General features: G+C 38.7%; 1 protein-coding gene across 1 annotated transcript in view; it reads right to left on the minus strand.

Annotated features, from left to right (window-relative positions):
• The window catches only part of GAB1 (GRB2-associated binding protein 1), a gene marked incomplete at both ends in the record, with an annotated part of 36,901 nt that extends 17,950 nt beyond the window's left edge, over positions 1-18,951 (minus strand). Inside the window, 3 exons of the mRNA XM_010019220.1 lie at positions 1-529; positions 7,790-8,003; positions 18,657-18,951. The exon at positions 1-529 is cut by the window's left edge and continues 94 nt beyond it. Of these exons, the coding sequence (XP_010017522.1) occupies positions 1-529; positions 7,790-8,003; positions 18,657-18,951 (1,038 nt within the window). The remainder of the gene's footprint in view (positions 530-7,789; positions 8,004-18,656) is intronic.
• Positions 18,952-19,311: the final 360 nt, after the last annotated feature.

Below are 19,311 nucleotides of genomic sequence, written 5' to 3' on the forward strand. Positions count from 1 at the left end.
ATAACTACTGTCAGTGTCTGAAGCAGTGCGACTAATGCTACATGTTTCCACAGGAGATCGATCTGCAGCGTGATGAGGTTTTGGAGGCCGAGGTGGAGGAATATCTGGAATAGTCTCCAGTTTTGAAGTCTGAGACAACGTTCCCTCTGGAAAAGTTCGTGGAATCTGGTAAGTACCTCCAGGTGCGGGGGGAATGTCATAGCTAATGGAGATGTGTCTCATCTGTGCATCTAATGAAGATGTTGCTGATGGGGTATTGAAAACATGTTGCTCTCCTTCTGCATCAGTCCCAGATGGAGATGCTGCCTTCGGTAAAACATCCTGTGAGTAACTCCTAGGCAGGTTATAAAGGCTGCAGTCTGCCAGTGTCAGTCCCGTACGAGAAGGAGGAGAATCATAGACACCTTGCTGCTGAAAAAAGCCATTCACAGCATGCTTGCTCGCTGATGGAGCAGGATTTTTGTGGGAGGGCACGTTATCATTGCAGTCTGTTTCAGAAGAGCTGGATTTTGCCGAGTCAGCATGAGATCTACACATAAACAAGATTGTAAGATTAAAATGTTGATGAACATATAAAGAAAAACAAACATTACAAATAACCAAAACATTGAGAATGTAAACAATTAAGTCTATCAGTCTCTTCCAATTTTTTTTTTAAATTAACTCATTTATTAAACAAATAGCAGTACTTAAGAAGGATCCTAAGTAACTATATACATATAAATCCATGCACATGAAACACATAACACAATTGTGGAGCTTTAGCAGCAGTTAAACAAGTTTATTCTTCATAAAGCAAGTGACTTCCACAATGCCAATTTGGACAGTTTGTTTGGGACTGGGGGATTTTTTTATTTTACTTTTTTTAACCCGTGCTGCAAACTAGCAGTACTTTAATGGCACTAATAATATACAATCCTTCAGCTTACAGAACTTGCTAGTTCTAATCAGTATCAAAAAATGATAGAGGAAAAAATACTACTGCAACACCCTTGTGTTCATACTTGAAGTTAGCTACTGACCAAAAAAAAAGAAAAAAAGGGTTGAAATACATAAGGGAGAGAGAAGTAACAGGTAAGAACAGAAACAGGAGAAAGATAGCATGTTCTTTGGGGGGGGGTGTGTAATACATAGGATGTACGTGCAACAGAGTGTTTTTTGTTTTTTTTTTTAATGCAAATTAAGGCAGTATTGTGATCCTTTGATTAGGCAGTAGTTATCTTTTGATTTCTCCGGAAATCCCATCTTTCATGAGAATAGCACTGCAATGCTGGCACTAACCAGTATCAGTAAACTTCCATGGAAAGTAAACACATTGTACTTCCCCCCTTTTCAACTTCCCCAGTTACCTTGCTCCAGGCAGAGAAATTCAAGGAATTGTTACCAGTCTGACTCCTTGCTTAAATGAAAGAATGTGGCTAAATACTAACACGGTGGTTAATGCAGTCCATACACTTTCTGATCAATCATACCATGGTATTTCCTGTTTTCATTACCACAGCACAATACCAATGTGTTAATTCATACACACATATGTAAATATTTTAGCATGCGTGTGTATCAATGAATAGCTGCTATGCAGCTCTTAATAGGCTCTATTAAGCAAATGGACCATGCAGTTTACAAAACTTCTGAGGAATAAACCACCTAAAATTCAACAGCATGACTGCCACAAGAAGCACTTTTTCCTCTTATTTTAAAAGGCTCTCTACCTCAAAGTAACCACACCCAGAATTTATTGTTCAAATCTCAATTTGTCAATAATATCACACAAAACTTTTTTTCTTAAGGGACAGCTGGCTTTGTCTCCGTGGGTTCTGGTAACCTGGGGAGAAAGGAATCCAGTTTAGCTATTCATTTAAGTTTCCTCGGCAGTCACTGGAGAAATGGAGACTGCATGAAACACAATCCATTCTTCCTAGATATCCATCTAAACCTGATGAATCACTCCCAAAGTGCCTCTATGCCAGCTATCAAGGGAATCCACGTGATTACCTTAGATTGGGCATCTCCAGTCAAGAAAAACGTCATTCACCTAACCAACTGTTTTTGTTCTGTTTAATAGCAGAAATACAATCTGTGTCAGTCCAAATGGCTTATGAGTTCTTCTCCAGCTTTAAATACATCAACTTTTTTTATTGGCTTGTTAATAGGGTTTTTTTCCAGTTGTTGTTTGGTGTTTTGATGGTTTGGGGGTTTTTTGTTGTTTTTTTGTTCGTTTGTTTGGTCATTTGTTTCTTTTGTGTCTGTATGGGGTTTTGGTTTGCTTTCATTAGAAAAAGTACACTAATTTTGCTTTAGTTACTGTTTTCAACATCGATTTAAGTTGTCTCACTGATCAGAATTGGTTTCTAGGCGACTCTGAACATTGATGTGCATTTAGTTTACCAGACCCTAAAAAGAAGGGACTGTTCTCACTAAGCATTTATCCTTGGCACAACTGAGGAAGTGAGACTTCCTACAATCTTTACGATGCTGACCATGAAATACCTCGTTTCCTAACAGTTTACTTCCTTTGCCTCGCTATTGAACCACTGGAAGTTTAGCACACTTGCAAAAAATAGAATATACAGTACTGAAGAGACTACATGAGGTTACAGAGCACACAATAAATTGCAAACACACTGTGTGACTAGTAACACACTGAACTTTGCACCCCTGCTGTAGCTCTTGCTCTTTACTTGAAGGATTCATTCAGGAGTTCCTCACTTTTTAGATGTACTCTTCTGGTTCTGTGCTATTCATTCAGTCCAAAGTCTCAGCAAAAGTCACACGTGTTTTATATGAGCAAGTGTGGCAAGGATTGTGATCTGCATTTTATATGCTATAAAAATAAATTGGGCAGTCTAGAGAAACTGGACACTGACAGTCAATTGTAGAACTAAAATTGTTTCCAGTTGACTAGGATGTACTTCGAAATGAGGAAACTTTCAAAACTACAGAAATAAAATATAAACACTACATTTATCTTAGAAAAACATGCAGAGTATATAACCAAAGCTCAAAATGCAACAACAGCACATGTACAATGAGAGTACTTAGGGATTACCCATGAGATGTAAGCAACAAATGCTGACATTTTCAAATTTAGGAGTTTTCCTGGGTCTAAGCAAATGCTGCTGCTTCTTTCTTGACCACAAGCACTTGCAAAAACAGAAGACTTTCAAAAACCATGACACACGAGGCAGCCAGGCCTGTTATTTGGCAACAACTCAGATTTCTCATTATAAGAGGGCATTTCTGATTTACTTCATGATTTAAAAAGTAATCTTTTGGAACCAACTTCTTAGTCTGTTGAAACAGTTTTCAAAATATGAATGGGTTGTAACCAACCTGAGTTTGAAAGACAAAAAGTTTGAAGACAGTCTAAAACACAGACCAAGAAAGCAGTTTATGCCAAATGAAGATAGAGAATTCAGCCTCTGAAGTTTAAGCAGTTTTCAAAAGTCAGTATTAACCACTGATCATGACAGGAACACCATGTACAATTTTGAAAGTGTACAACACGTAATTGATGCATGTTACCTCAAGGAAATTTAGGCTAGGACCAGAGCTCAGGGACTCACGACTCCTGGTTTTTTTTAAAAGAAGGATTTCCCATTCAAGATGCTTGATGATTTCTGCACTTAAAAGTTTCAGGTAACTTAGTTTTCCTCACACGCTTCAGAACAGCTCAACACACACCAAAAAAAAAAATCAATTGTCTTAAATATTCCATTAACAATTGGTTATTAAGATAAGGATTAATGATTTTTTATACCTCAGTTTAAAATAATGGCAAAGTTGGATATAACACAATGAAAACTCCTCACCATTTATAAGCAGAGGATGACTCTGATATGAATTCAGTGTAATCACATGCGGGCATCACATGACTGCAAATTCTGCGAAGTGACCCAACTATTCCTTACTCAGTGCTAGGACTGGACATCTCTACACACATCGAGATGACTGTAGAGCCTGCTGAGCTGCAAGGACTGGACATTAAGATGCACTGAGAAGATGCAGGATATTGAGGCAAAGGGAGCCCAATAAGAAGCCTGCCTCCATATACCAAAAGCTACTTGTTGACAGAGATCCAGAAAAAAAAGTTTTAAATGTGTTTTAGTCTGAGAGGTAATCATCCCATTTTTGAATATGCTGTAATTCAGTCTGGCTTGACCACTCATCCTTTTAAGGTGATCCTTTTCCGATTTACAGGAATTGATATGACCAATTAAACAGAATACTGTGAAGAAAGTGGCAGCAGAACTGCTCGTATGAGCCAACAACCTGGGGCAGCAACAGGAAGCATAGTAAAAATGTAAATAGATAGATAGAGAAATAAATAAATAAAAAAAAAGCCAGCTCTGTTTCCACAGGTGCCAAAGTTACACAGTTTTTCTGTTAAAACTCACAGAACACCATGCAAGACATGTCTCAAACAAACAATATTTTCAGGCAAGTTAATGGCTCTGTGATTAATTTCTCACACGCATTCCAAGAACGGCTACTGTTCACTCACTGCAGTGGAATCTTTTTACTTTCAAAATCTTCTAATAGCAGGTATTCCTGCCCTTCTTCTGAGAGAAAGGGTGACCCTTGGCTGGTTCATAAACACAGGAAAGATGAGGAAGACAGCGTTTAGTATTTCAATACACCTCTAGAATAAGCCAGAACATTAAAAGGTTCGGAAGCTGTCTTCGGCGGCATTTTCTTATTTAGGATCCAAATACAAACCTTAAAATCTCACTAAATGCTGCAGTCCAACAATGCTCTTTCTCAAGTCAACAGTGATCAGAGCATAAAACTATTTTAGACAAAATACAGTCTGATTATTACAGCTGTAAAGTGCTGTGTCCAAGATATTCTCACAACAGCATGCATTGTGTTCCATGACATCGATAATGAAGCATTTCAAACTTATGTCTTAACACCACAATTCCTAAATATTTCAAGACAGGCAGTTTGGATGCTTCCCTTATGTATCACAGTTACCTGCCTTACCCAGCAAAGAACCACAAAGCCTTGAAATGAAAATCCCAGATTATCTATGAAGTAGCATGCAAAATTAGAACAGAAGAGTTCCCTCTGTGTATTGGCAACTTCGAAGTCTAAAGGGAAAAGTCATAGAAATAAACTACTCAAGTAACAATACCTGCCTATTTCATTACATGTATTAAGCTTTGCACTTTACACTAAGGAAAAAAGGTTGTATCAAATACAGATAAATTGTACCAAGTCTGAAAATTAATCGGAAAGTGATGCAACCATTTAATTTTCAATTCACCTGTAAGGATGTGGATTGGGGTAGTACATAGTGTGCCCTCTTAACTGGTCATCTTAGTAACATTGCTACAGAGATATACAAAGCTCTGATTCCTTAGGAGAATGTCTATATCCTCTATACTCTGTCCCAGATCCAGCAGAACAGCTACTGTACCATGAAACATAAGCAGTCCTTTTAAGTGGAACTGAAACTCCAGCATAACTATTATTCTGTTTTTTTCATTATTACAGCCTTCTTAATAAAAGGACATAGCTATTTAGTGAATTTAGTTAAATATAATACACTAAGCCCACATAATTTCCAAGTAATCACAATGCCAATGTTACACTGTTTTCAAATATTCCTATAAAAATATCACTTATTTAAACAACCTCTACACTCTCAAAGACCTTGTTCAGGTTTTTCTCAGTTCCTTCGGCATTTTATCTCTATTAGACATTATGCCTTCCCCAAAACCCAAATTCCTTCTCTCCTGTGTCACCAGTGTCTTCCTCAAGAAATCTTGCAGGCTACCTGGATGCTATACCTTGCCATGTTTAGTGTAAGGAGACCACGAAAGGGGACCCCTCCTACTTAACCCATATTTACTCGTCTCCTTAACACCTATGTCACGTAACTGTGAAAGTCATGTGAGAAAGTCAACTACACATCCCAACCTTCATCACTGCAAAAACCATGCTTCATGTGGTGGTGTTACAAATCCACTCTGTGCCCATCCCTTGCAGAGGCAAACAGGCAGACACATTTCTGATCAGCCAGGGTGTCAAAATGGAAAGTCAAGATTTCTCTGCTGAGCCATTCAGGAAACAATACCACTGGCAGGAATGGTGAACATACCTTTTGGGCACCATCAGCTTCTGAACATCACTAATCACTTAAACTTTTAACACTGACAAAGCAGATACTGGGTTTCCCCTTCTCTTGCAGGACACTTCGGGGCACGCTGTGCTGCCTGTAACCTGCACATTCCATACTCTGGGGAAACTGTAGGCTCATTTCGCCATTTTATAAGAAAGATTGTAAAGGGTGGATACTTTTCTATCATGCAATCATCAGTAAACAGATCAGGAAACTCCTCAGGCACAACAGAGCAAGATAAAAATGCCAAGGGAACGAAGAGCACATGGCACAGGTAAAACTGGAAAAGCATCAAGGTGTTAATGAAGAAGGCACCACCACTAAAAGGTATGGCCCTAAGGGAGTATGTGAAATACTCATGTAAACACTTTCAAAGGAAGCTTTCCTCAGCCTCCCATGTCTGCAATTGCAAAAAGAATATGACGTTTTGTTTATTTTCCTGGAAATACCCCAGATTTTATTTTAAATTACTGCAGAAAAGAAGCTTGACAAACAGATTTATAAGATTCTCCCACAGACAATTCAAGGTTGGAAGGGAGACCTCCAGAGATTATCTGGTCCAGCTCTTCCAATACCTCTAAGCAAAGCCAACTTCAGAGTCAGGTGAGGCTCCTTAGGAGCTTGCCCAATCAAGTTCATTTGTAGCTGTTTTGTATGCTGGGTTTTTTTCTAAATCTCAGAGAATGGAGATTCCACTAAGTCCCTGGGCAGCCTGCTTCAGGGATAGACACCATGTTCCATTCTGAAAAACCACAGCAATATTTCCCAGGTAGCTACATAAAAGTAATATCCTCCGATGCAGGAGATGCTGTACAACTATTCAGTTTAGAAGCATCAGCTGGAGAATAAATATACTTTTAATTCAGTAGAAGTTCTCAATTCTTTCCTTAAAATTTCCTATTGCACACTTCTCTGGAGAACTGACTCTGTGGTTACTCTTCATTCAGTAAGAAATAAGGTTTATTTGAGCTTGTTTCCAATCTGTTGCTTGGAGTAAGTTAAAATTCAGGATACAGAAATTGAGTGGTTTAAGTCTTCTACATTCTTAGTTATCATAAAATAATTATCCTTTATCTCTTGCTTGAGAGTCTGAACCGTGTTACTAACAGTCAACAAATACCATTTGAGGATTGTTATTTTCAGTGATGTGGTAATCTGGCAGGTGATGATAAGTATCAGCATGTTTTACTGACTCCTTCCATGAAAGCTTCATCTGGCAAAACTGGGACACCAAATAGCAGAAGGGAGAAAGGCTAAATTTCTCCAGCTTTTTCTAATCCTAGACTGGACTAAAGACACCAGATTGTGTTAAAGAAAGGGAACTTATCTGCTCTGTGCCATGCACCACTACAATGAAAGCTTGGAATCACTGCATTTATCTGACACTTCATATTGGCAACTGCTGTCCACACTTTCAAAGAATGCAGTAGGGGACTAGCACTGATAAAACAACTTACTATTGCTGCAAAAAGTTCAAGCATGGTATGAAAAGTAGTAAAGAGTTACAGGCAGCTCCCTCCCTCCCTCCCCCCTCCCATAGATTATGTGCATCCAAATGTTCAATGACTCAGCAATAAAAAAAGCACTTTTAGCCAAATATTCTTGGCCTGTAATACAAGTAAGTGTTTTCAAGAAAGGAAAAAAAGAAAAAAAGTCACTTACCTCATAGGTTCAGGTTTTTTACTTTGACAGTTTATCAGCAGTAGGTAGTCTTGAGGATCTTCTTGACCAGAGGAAGACTCCAACGGGGGGATGTTAATAAGCTGATAGGGAGGAGGTAGGGAAGATTCTGCTTGCATGGAAGGCGGTGAAGTGTTGATGGGCAAGGGTAACTCAGCAGATGGTTGTAAAGAACTGACCGGTGGCTTCACAGCATCTGCAAACATATAAGCAAAGCATTCTTTTTACAGTGAAGAATACAGTCTTACATTGCTACATAAAAAGTTATTAAAAGAGGATGAGAAAAGTCAGGTGTTTTAATTCAAAACTGTAAAATCAGTGGATATAAGAACATATGGATATTAATATATTTTCAGAGTATTTATACTTACATATATATCATATATACTATAATATCTTTATATTTTTTCCAACTGTAATCAGTTTCTTACGTATGCCGTGGAAACAGAGGTTATGCCTTATTTAATGACTGTTTTCCAGACACAGAAAGAACAAAGATGCTGACAGCTGCAGTTAGACAGCTAAGAACACAAATCTGTTTTAATCAAGGGCAGGCAAAGGCCCATAGGTTATTACTTGAATATGGTAACCTGAGTCAGCACTTGCACATATTCATCCCTTTTTGACCAAGGTCACTTCAACATTTGAGATTAGTCACCAGTCAAGAAGTGGCCTCTCTCAAGATCTAAAAAGTAACAGGAAAAATGCTGGTTTTGCAATGGAAGATCCCTCACAACTATAAAAATAATGGAGAGGGACAACAGAGGTACCATGTTCCACTAAGCCCTGTCATTACATACCCCAGATTTTTATTTCAGTGCAATAAATGAAGTAGTTGTGGTTGTTTAGTTTGTGGGGGGAGAGAGGGAAAGGAGGGAGGAGGTGTTTTGGCTTCTAAATTGTCTTTAGAATTCTTATCCAATTCCTATTTATATATATTCTGGAGTACTTTTTTCCCTTCCAAATACATATATCCTATTAAATTCCCTGGGAGACTAGAAAATATTGACTGTCAAACATTAAACAATCATTTAACTTTTTCATTGTTTTAATGATACATTGACTAAGACCAACATAATTAAGCAAATTGTTCCTCAATTATCAAGGCTCCCTTGTACTTGCAACTCACTGTACATTCCAATTTGCACATCCCAAGAATGGACACTGATTATTACCATTGTTTAAATGAACATATTATTATCCAATGCAAACTGCTCCTGTTATCCAATGCAAACTGCTGACTTACAGTTTAGCTATGCCCGAACCAATTAATTTACCCAGCTTCTCCTTCCCAGGACAATCCTGGGAAGAACAAGATGAGCAGACCAGAACATAGCCCTCCTGCTTCCAGTTCTGTGTATACTAGGCACAAGTGATTTAAACGTGGAAATAGGAACAGCAGTACTTGCTTTGAACTCCCATGGCACTTACACAGGCTCAAAAATTAAATCCCACCACACCCATGTGGGTGGAAGAAGTCTAGGTGTATGAAAATTCCTCAACTCAACCTACCTGAAAAGGTAGGATAACCTAAAAAAAGTTTTTAAAAGAATGGTCCTGACCTATCCATCTAAACTAGTTAGAAGAACAAAGGCAAAACCAGACTGCACCCACATACAGAAATAAAACGGTTTCTTTATTACATGCTAAAAATATTAAAACATGGACAATTTTCTATTATTTAGGAATTTCAAGGGCTTGGAGGAGCCCATCTGAGGCACTACAGGTGTTCCTTCATTCCCCTAACGTTGGAGCTCTACAGCAGGAACAGAGAGATGGCTGAACGGACCTACTAGGCATGGATTTCTTGCTCCTGGAAGAGAGGTAGTGGGAGAAACGACAAGCAGCTCTGTCCTGTTCCCTCCAGAACTGAGAAATGCAAGTAAAGTTATGCATGAGCAAGAGTGGAGAAGATATGTTTCCTGCCGAACACACGATCGTTCTTTGGTCACACTTACACACAAGATCCTCAAGAGCTTTGGTGTACCACAATCCCCACACCTGTTCCTTGTCCCTGGCTACGCACGACCTTCACGTCACTAGATCTGCTCGGTGCCAAGTTCGCAGAAGGGGAAAAAAAAGAAATCAAACAGGATGCCCCTGCAGCTTCCAGGGAAGATGGGTGTGTCAATTAGACCACATGTAAACAGGAGAGCTCAACAGGTACCTAGTAAGATGCGTGCCTACCTGAGGCTGATGCATTTAAACAGACAATGCACTAGCATTCCCAGGAAGAGTAACAAGACTCAAGGGTAACTTTCCAGGGAAAAATAAAATCAAGAAGCTTGAAAGAGGACCAATGTATCCACCACGTTTGGAGAAAGAGAGTCACTTTCTTGGGGAGTAAGAAAAAAGTGTGTAAATGTGTGAAAGACATTAAAGACTGCCTATAACATGCAATTGCTGAAAGGAGGCAAGGTGGTGAAGACCATTAGGCTAATTATACTGGCTCAGATCTGTAGCCTCTGAAGCCCCCAATGCCATCTCCGACTGTGGACTGCTGCAGACAGGCTGAGCAGAAGCAGCAAGGCAAGCCTGCCGCACTGCCTTCCGCTTCTAGGGCTCCCCAGCTTTGGGCTCCCCAGGGCAGAGGCTGCATCCACAGTCTATGCCGTTCAGCCTCTGCCAAACCTCTCTGAGTATGTCCTACCTCTTTTGAGTACATTTATATTTTTGATCTGTACCATCCCATGGCAGTGATCTCCACACCTTATTATGTGTGGCATGAAAGAAACCCTTCCTTTTATTGTAAACCTGGTGCCTGAGAGTTTCACTTGATATCCTTCAGCTCCAATCTTCAGGAGAACATTTGCCTCCTATTCGTAATCCCCATTCCAAACTTTACATAACTTTGTCACTGCTTTTCTGAGTTGGTGCTGCTTAATTTTTCTTGGTACAGAGGGACTGCATGGCAGATCTGGTTTCCCTTCACCTTTCCTGGCTCTACCTTTCTGAGAGGGGAAACTAAACTATTGCATAGAATGTGCAAAAAAAAAAAAAAGCCTAGGACACACTGATTTACAGAGACACAAGAACAACTCACTGTGTTCCTATCCTAACCATTTGCCTTTGATTGTTACCAAGTATTAAAGGTGACACTGTCCCAACTGTCCAGAAAGTTCATGATGTGTTCTCTGAGCAAGGATTCCCATTCTCCGAACCCATTAATGTTAATGGATCATTAGAGATACCTTTCTTGTGATGAGCAGTCTCATTTATTTTGACACAGATACCACTTGACAAAATCCCCAAGTCCTCCTACAGATCTGCTGTGGGGTATTTTTGTATGTGGACTTTTTTTTGCAGTGGATAGAGCACCAAACTATTAAAATACCAATGTTCTGATCTGAAATTTGTCTTCAAACAGACAGTTTGTATGTGTTAAGTAACATAGGCTAATGCCTGATTTAAAGAGTAAAGCATTTCACTGCTGGGCTACTTCTTATTTGCTTTACACATTCCAGCTATTTCAAATTTGACTACGAAGAAAACAGTACTGTTAACGACTTTCATCACTGAGCAAATGAATGTTGTTTGCCTATCTGTACCCTCTCAAATATTCTCTTTAGCCACGTACTTCAGAAGCTGATATGAAGGAAAGTTTCTCCCAGCAGCCTATTATGATTTCAAAGAACTTGCTCCACTTTGGACTAGCAGATTTTTAGGGAAGGGGTCATCTGCACACCAAAGAGTGTTATAAGTCATTTGGTTTGTTCCCAGAGCTCAGACACTCGGACTGCTTTGAAATAACTGGGAGCTGGAAAAACATTCAGAATATTTAACATGCAAATGAGCGCAACAAGAATCCTATTTTGTTTTTATAATTCCTGCATTCAGTACAGCTAGAACAAACAGCTTTCTCAAAACAGGGCAAGAGTTTTATCTTTTCTCAGTTGGTTTGTTAAGAGCAGCTACAGGCATCATCCTTCGCTTTTTCCTCATGGCTGTTTTGGTATTTGCCTCATTAATAAAACAATTATAGGATTAATGAGGTAAAAAGAGAATTTTCTGAACAAGAATAGTAAAAGGCTCCCCTCTCTTCCTCCTTAACTATAAAAAGCTTCTTTATTCCACATGTTCCTATATCTGTGCTTTATGAAAAACCCAGAAGATTGAAGCGTGGGAGTTTGCATTTAGGGTTGGTTTTGTGTTTTGTGTTTTTTATGAGAGCAAAAATTTAATTGTTTTCTGCATTATGATATATGGTCTCTTAATATTCTAATTATGTAAATACTTGAAATATTCTCATACTGAACAAAACACAGAAGCCTCATCACAGCAAGCATTTCTTTAAATGTCAAAATTGCAATCCAAGTAAAAAAAAACAAAGCGCATTCTTTGCAGATTGTAGGTAGAAAGACTAAAATAGAAATGGGATTTTCCAATTCTAACAAGTGAATCGGCAAGCGATATGCAATCATATGCTTCTACTATTCATTAAAACAACCAATGGCCAACAAAGTATTAGAGTAACAACCTTGAACAAAAATTTACAGATACAACAGTGGGAGCCATAAAACCCCCACAACTTCTTCACTTTAATCCTTAAAAGGACATTTTTTTCTTTTTTCTTTTTTTTTTTTTTTAACAAGTCTGTTCAGTCATTATCTGTGTTGCTTCATGTAATCAGACACATCCCAAAATACTGCTGAAGTTTCCTCTAGTGTCAGCTTCTACATGATCTCAAGTAAAAGATCCTGGAATCAAAGGGCCACATGTCTGCATGTGCACACGCAGAGCACGACCATGTGTACACTGACAGGCAAAGACAAATAAGCACTTGCTTCATTCACATGCTTAACTCAATAGATGTAAGCCAGATCCAGCCAAGAAGATGCATGGACACATTAGTCCACATTTGGTTTTCAGCATCAGTGATAAGCTTACAATCAATCTGAAATTCATGCAGTAAGCCTCACTTCTGAAACTTTCTGCTATGCCCAGAGAAAATCCTTTAACATACTTTAATAAACTTCTGTGCATTTGTTTCTTAGTTTAATATAATCTCAGAAGTATCTCTTTTTTTCTGAAGATACACACGATAGCCTATTTAAAGAACAGTAACAAAGAATTCAGCAGTTGCTTGTTGTATATTATGCTCAGGACAAGCCTTCCTCCCACATCCAAACCAGAAATGTGGCTGACTATTTCAAGTTCCCATCACACGCTGAAGTTTCTGGCTTTCAGAGTTCATATCTGAAACTTAATACTTACTATCTGCAGTTCCTATGTAATTTTAAGCTACACTTTTGGTTACCCATTTAAAATTTGAAATTACCAAAAGCATTTCCACTCAGAATTTCATCCCCCTCTCCACCTGCAATTTTCTTTTGAAGACGGTTCATTCAAAAGTGGGGAAAAAAAGAAACATCTGTAGCCTGTTCTCTCCATCTTCAGATGGTACACAGGCTGGGTGATGCAGAAAAAAATAAGGAGTCCTGTTATAGATGAACTTCTGTAGGTGCTTGTGAAGAGAAACAGTGCAGCTCACCACATTAAAATGTTTGGGGGGTTTTCTTCACTAAAAAGGCCCAGAGCTCTGGTCACTGAACAGGCTGCTCTAGCCACACAGTGAGCTTACCCAGCTGGGGCTGCAGCACACTATCTGGAACCATAGGCTGTGCTTCAGAGAGGTTTTCAGTGCTGCACGTACTGCCTCACAGCACCTCACGACTTGAGAGCCAGCAATCTGCAGAACTGCTTTCCAACCCACCGTCTTGCAAACTTCTCCTAGCAACTTATCAGGTGATGTTAATGCCACAAAAGGTGTACAGCAGAAACCAGGGAAAATCAAGTTAACTGCCTAGGCATATTTAGATTTAGTTTAGTTTTTCTCAGGGAAGAGTAGAATCACATCCCCTATAAATTTCTGTCACATGCAGCAGGCAGCTTAAGATAATAACCCCAAACACTCAAGATTCTGACTGCACTCCTGACAGTAAATTATATCTTTTTAATGTATGTATTTTTGCCTCACATACTTGTAAGGGAAGACATACCGCTGCAGATTCTGTGCTCTATTCCTCACCATCTTACCCATCCATCCTTTAACCACATCATCTGAAGAAGTCCAAGACATCTTAGTCTTCTCTGTTGTCTTCTCTTTCTCCTTTGGATAACAGGCAATAATTACCCCAGCTTTCCCTCCCTTGAATCAGCTCTTTAGCCACCAGCTATCACCTCTACCAAACCTGCTAAGCCAAATCTCAAGTTCTTCTCTAGCCCCTTTTCTTTTAATTTTCTTATTCGTCTTCAATTTTGCCAGATGAAATCTTGCAACTCTGACAGCATCCTTTCACAGCCTATCCTCACCTTCCTCTGAGCAATACCACCCTCAAAAAAATCACATTTGTACATCTCAGTAGCCATCATCCCCCACCTTTACTTCCTCAAAGCAACCAATCAAAAAAGCCTCCACATCAAGAGATGCCTTTGTGCCACTATTCCCTCTAAACCTACTGCCTCTCTTCTAAGATAACAATCCTTACTTATCCAGAGGGTCCCTCTCCTAACGCTTAACTTGGTCCTCTCATGTTAGTCTTGTGCACTCCTGGTCACAGTCACTCATTCTCCTGGCATGTCAACTTTGAGCTGACTTTCTTTCTAGTTAATTATATTCAAGAGATAATGAGAAGTTGAGACTTTTTTTTAAGTACATAATCTCTATGGTACAACTCTGTTGCAAAGACTTTTTTTTACTCTGTCATTGCACTTCACAGTCCTCCAGAGGCTCCCTTCCTTCATCTAAAAGCTTATACTATTTCTCCTTGCTTTTGAGCCCTTTCGTGATCAAGGTCTCTTAACATTCATCATATGTTATTAAGAGGGCGATTTTGATCTGCTAAGTGTGCCAGCCTCTGTAATCTACTTTTTAAAGCTGTCAAAGGAGAACATTTTTTATGTCTTACAGGCAGACTCTTCACGCAGGAAAGGCACTCTAAGCACCTCTCATGTCCACTACTTATCAAAGACCCCCTGAAGATTTCTTTTCAAAAATTGCAGAGTTCAACAACAATCCAACAGCTGAAGCACTAAGACCACTTATCTGTCACAATGGGCAAAACCACCTTATTTGCTTTCACTTCTTCTCATGGCTCTGCTCGCACACTGATGTCTCTCACTGCTGATATTAAGTTCTCAGTGGCAGAGCCTGTTTTCTGTTACTCGCTTGTGTTACAGGCAGCACAGGGGTATCCTGATCAGATACAGGATCTCCAACACAGCATAGCAACATTAGAGAGAACACAAGGAGTCAGTTAGACTTATGTTCATCCTGCTAGTCATTAATATTGCACCCAAGCTATCATAAATCTGCAGTGCATGTATTATCAGAACACAATTTTAAAAAAAGGTTATTTGAAAATAATTTTCCTGTTCAAAATGCAGAAGGCGTGAGAGGCACATACAGGATAGCAGCTGCCTGAACAGAGATACTGTTAACTTTGAAAGCTTTGCGTGCGAAGCAAGCTGTAGCTCTTTCAAAGTATGGTCCTTATGAAGACAGAAACTTTCTTTAGCACACGTAATTATTTGTGTAAATCTAATTGTAGATTTCAATGTCTTGTTCTTCCCTTTTTTTTTTTGTTCTTCTGCTTTACTTTGTTATTTCTTCTGGTTTACTTTGTTATTGCTATCTTTATTCAAATGAATACATGCAAGTAACATGTTTGCATATAGTAAGATGATTTCCTTCTTCCCCTGCTTTGCCAAGCACGCAATTCACTAAATTACAGAAACATGCAGCTGGATCACGTATAAAACATTCAGCACAGATGTCTACTGAGTTCTAGGGAAGGGCTTTTACAGCCTGTGCTTAACTATCCTTAGTAGGCTTTTCTTACATCACTCACTGAAAGAGAAACAAGCTACTTCTCTCTTCAGGTAACAACTGATCTATGTCCTGTGTATCACAGCTTTTTATACTTTGAAAGTCAGCTCTTTCCTCAGTATTTTCTTCCTGGGAGAAAAAAAATTTCCTTCAACTTTTCTCCTTATTGATCACTTAAAAATCCATTTCCTCTGTTTCCTCCCATTCTTTAAATATTTCTCCTCATCCTTATGGAAGCTCAGGTCACAGTATTTCAGCTGAGGTCTCCACAGCACCAGGTAGAGTAGAACAGTCATTTCCCATGGACATTTAGTCTCTCCATCCCAGAGTGTCTACCACTGAAGTTCAAAGCACACAAAACACTGAAAATTTTAACCTCTAAAAGAAAACTTAAATACCTAGAAAATTCTTTACAAAATTATAAGAGTTATTTAGCTTATTTAAAAAAAAAAAAAAAGCCTTTATGTTTCCATTTTGTTACAAGTTTAAAAAACCCAAATCACTGTAAACCCTTCATTAAAATAAAGTCCCTATAAAAAGCCATATAATGCAACTGTAATGTAATCATTACAGATTACACTATACAATATGTACAGTGTAATCTGTATATATGATTATATACGTGCAATATATATAAATAATATCTGATGCAATCAGAAAGCTGGAGACTCAATGGCTTGTAAATATGACTAAAGAACATGAATTTATCTACTTAGTCCAAATACAAATGTAACACTGCAGATCTCCAGAATTAAGAGATTTCATGAGCACAAATCAATTTCTAGTTGGAAGGTCACAACAAAGCATTAGATAATTAGAAATTATGGTGAACACTCATTTTTACAAAAGAAATAAAAGAAAACACAAACTTTGCATCATAGGAATTTCCTTCACTAAGTATGGAAGGAGCAGCTCAGTGCTAGTCTGAGATGATCTTTATTTTTCTGGTCTCTCCACAGTTACGATTAACTCTTCCTCCCACATTCCTCCCAACAGAAAACCAACAACTCCGTATTTGTTTTCTAATAGCACTAACCACCACCATCTAAATTTTTTATTTTGTAAATCCAAGGAGGCAATAGGACTGGGCTTCTGAACAAACAGCCCCCAGTCCTTGATCAAGGAAAGGAATCCAGTGGCAGTCCTCTCATAACAAGACCCTTACCCAGTCTGGCAAGAGACATTTTGTCCAGATTCAAAAATAAAAGTTAGCCGCTTCCACAAGCTAAAGAGAAGGAGGTTATGCCTCAGACAATCTTTTAGTTCCATACTAAAATAATAGTGGCTTTTATTGTCTGCAGTGAACTTCACCTATTCTTTAACTTCTCAAAAAAAACCATAGGTTAACACAGATTTTTATGAAGTACATTTATGGCTTACTCTTCCATCATCTTGTAAAAATAAGAACTTGGCAATAAACAGACACTCAGCAACTGATTTTCCCATTTTCCTTTTTAAATTTCTCCTCAACACATCGCACAACATTACTAAACCCATAAAACAGACAATACCATCAACTCTCAGTTAAGTAAAGGTGTTGGGATAATTCAGACACAGGTAAAATGCCAACAATGAAACATGCAACCAGAATATAATAGGGATAAGTTACTGATACAGTTGACAGAAGCAAAACCCAGTATTTGTCCAAACAGCCAGTAAGGGCATAGTTAGTTCTCTTGACATCCACAGCATGTTTCACCTTCAGTTCAACAGATCAACAGAAAATTAAGCTTTAGTAGTGTATCAGCTCTCAGCAAGGGAAGGCCTCATAGCTTTGAGGGGACCCCACCTCTCTATTACATGCAACAGACACATGCTCCTTTACACTCTCACATACACAAGAGCTATCAGGTAAGCACCTTACTTGCCAGGTTCCTAGTGTGTCCCCAGAACCAATGACTTCTGAGTGCCTCCTGCCCACGGCTGTACTGGCGGTGGGTGCTCTTTACCCACAAAAGAGCAACCACCTGCCTACCACTCTCCCGTACCTAACAGATGCTTAGCAGAGTGAATACTGATCACATGGCAATTGCTCATAGAAACATGCTGTGGGTTGTCCCGGTTATGTTCAGGATGTCACAAAAACACATTAGAACTACCAAAACAAGTACCCTGCACTAAATTTACTATCGGAGTGGTAGTTCACAGACAAAGTTTTATGACAATTTTTTAGTTCAAAACTGCAACAACGAGAAAGAAAAGGGACCCTCTTCAGAAAGCAACAGTATTTTCCAGATACTTTTGAAGACCTGGCTGGAGTAGAAGAGATACAAGCCCTTTTTTTTCCCCACCTCCCTCAGCCCACAATCCTACGAAAACCAGGGATTTCATTTTAGCCCCTTCAGTCAGGCATGCTTCATTTATAACCCTCTTACCACTCCTATTTAATCTTTTCTTGGTACTGTGCACAGAGCTAAAGCAAGTCATGCAACCCACTAATCTCCACAAGGAATGCAGGAATAAGTAAATAAATAAAGATGGATTCAGGACAAGCAATGGCTACAAGGTATTTGTAGGAATTAAACACACATCCTGTTTTATACAAGCTGCTTTCACACAATGTCTATTTTGGTAGGATTAGAGCTGGGTAGTGCAGAACTAAAAGTTGGGGTTTTTTGTTTGTTTCAGACGGTGGGAGGCGGATCTTTTTTTCCCCCCAGTTGCAAAGCAGACAGAGAAATGGTAATATTAGAAACCTGACATTTTGCACTCATTCCATTGCATAACCGTACTTTTTATACCAAATGGGATTCCTTTGATGATTATGATCATCTTCTGTTTTGCATGATTTTACTTAAAGATTTTTCCTATACTCTCAAGGCACTTAATTTTTAACAAATTTTTAGTACCTCCCTCTGTTCTGCTTATTTTTTTTTCAGAATAACAAGGAGGTTTCACAGCCAGTGCACACAAGTTTTAAAACATATGCCCGCTAAAGAATCATCTGATCTTTTAAACATTCTTCCCATACATGCAACACACTTTCTCACAGAAAAACCAAACTCCAACAATAGAACTTACCCTCATCTGTAGGGTTGAACCCACAGATATCACAGATACATCGAACCCACTTATTCATCTCCTCCTCGCTGTCTGCTACCAAATAGAAAACTCTGTCTATGGTGTTGATATCAAAAATGTAACTGTTTTCAAACTCTTTTTTGTTGAACGTTAATCCAGCATCCACTTGTTGACACAGATTTAAGTCAATAATACGGATAGGCTTCTTGGCATGGTCATTTTTGTAGTATTCCAATACATCTGGATCTCCTGTTAAACGGCCACTGCGAAGTACAAACCATCTCCTTTTCCATGCCTGAAAATTGGAGAGAAAAAAAGGGGGAGAAAAATCAGAATGAATAAACCATACTTTTATACTGTTACTTTTTGTGTGTGGTTTCAAGCTGGGGTGAAGCAAGCAATAAGATCAATTAGAATTCTAAGAAATTACACACCAGTTACCTACACAATCTATTATGCATTGTTAGAGCAGTGGACTAGAGGATTAGTGAATTTATATTTTAAAGTTTATTTCTTCTGTATTTGAGCTGTGTTTTTAAAAAGAGAACACTGTTTACAAAATGAGAAAGGATGAATCCAGTAAAGAAAAAATGGGGGAAGGGACCAGGAGAGTAAAAAACCCAACCAATCAAACATACACACAAAAATCTTCTGA

Source organism: Nestor notabilis, unplaced genomic scaffold (genome assembly GCF_000696875.1).
Source record: "Nestor notabilis isolate BGI_N333 unplaced genomic scaffold, ASM69687v1 scaffold26067, whole genome shotgun sequence".
Classification (NCBI taxonomy): domain Eukaryota; kingdom Metazoa; phylum Chordata; class Aves; order Psittaciformes; family Psittacidae; genus Nestor; species Nestor notabilis.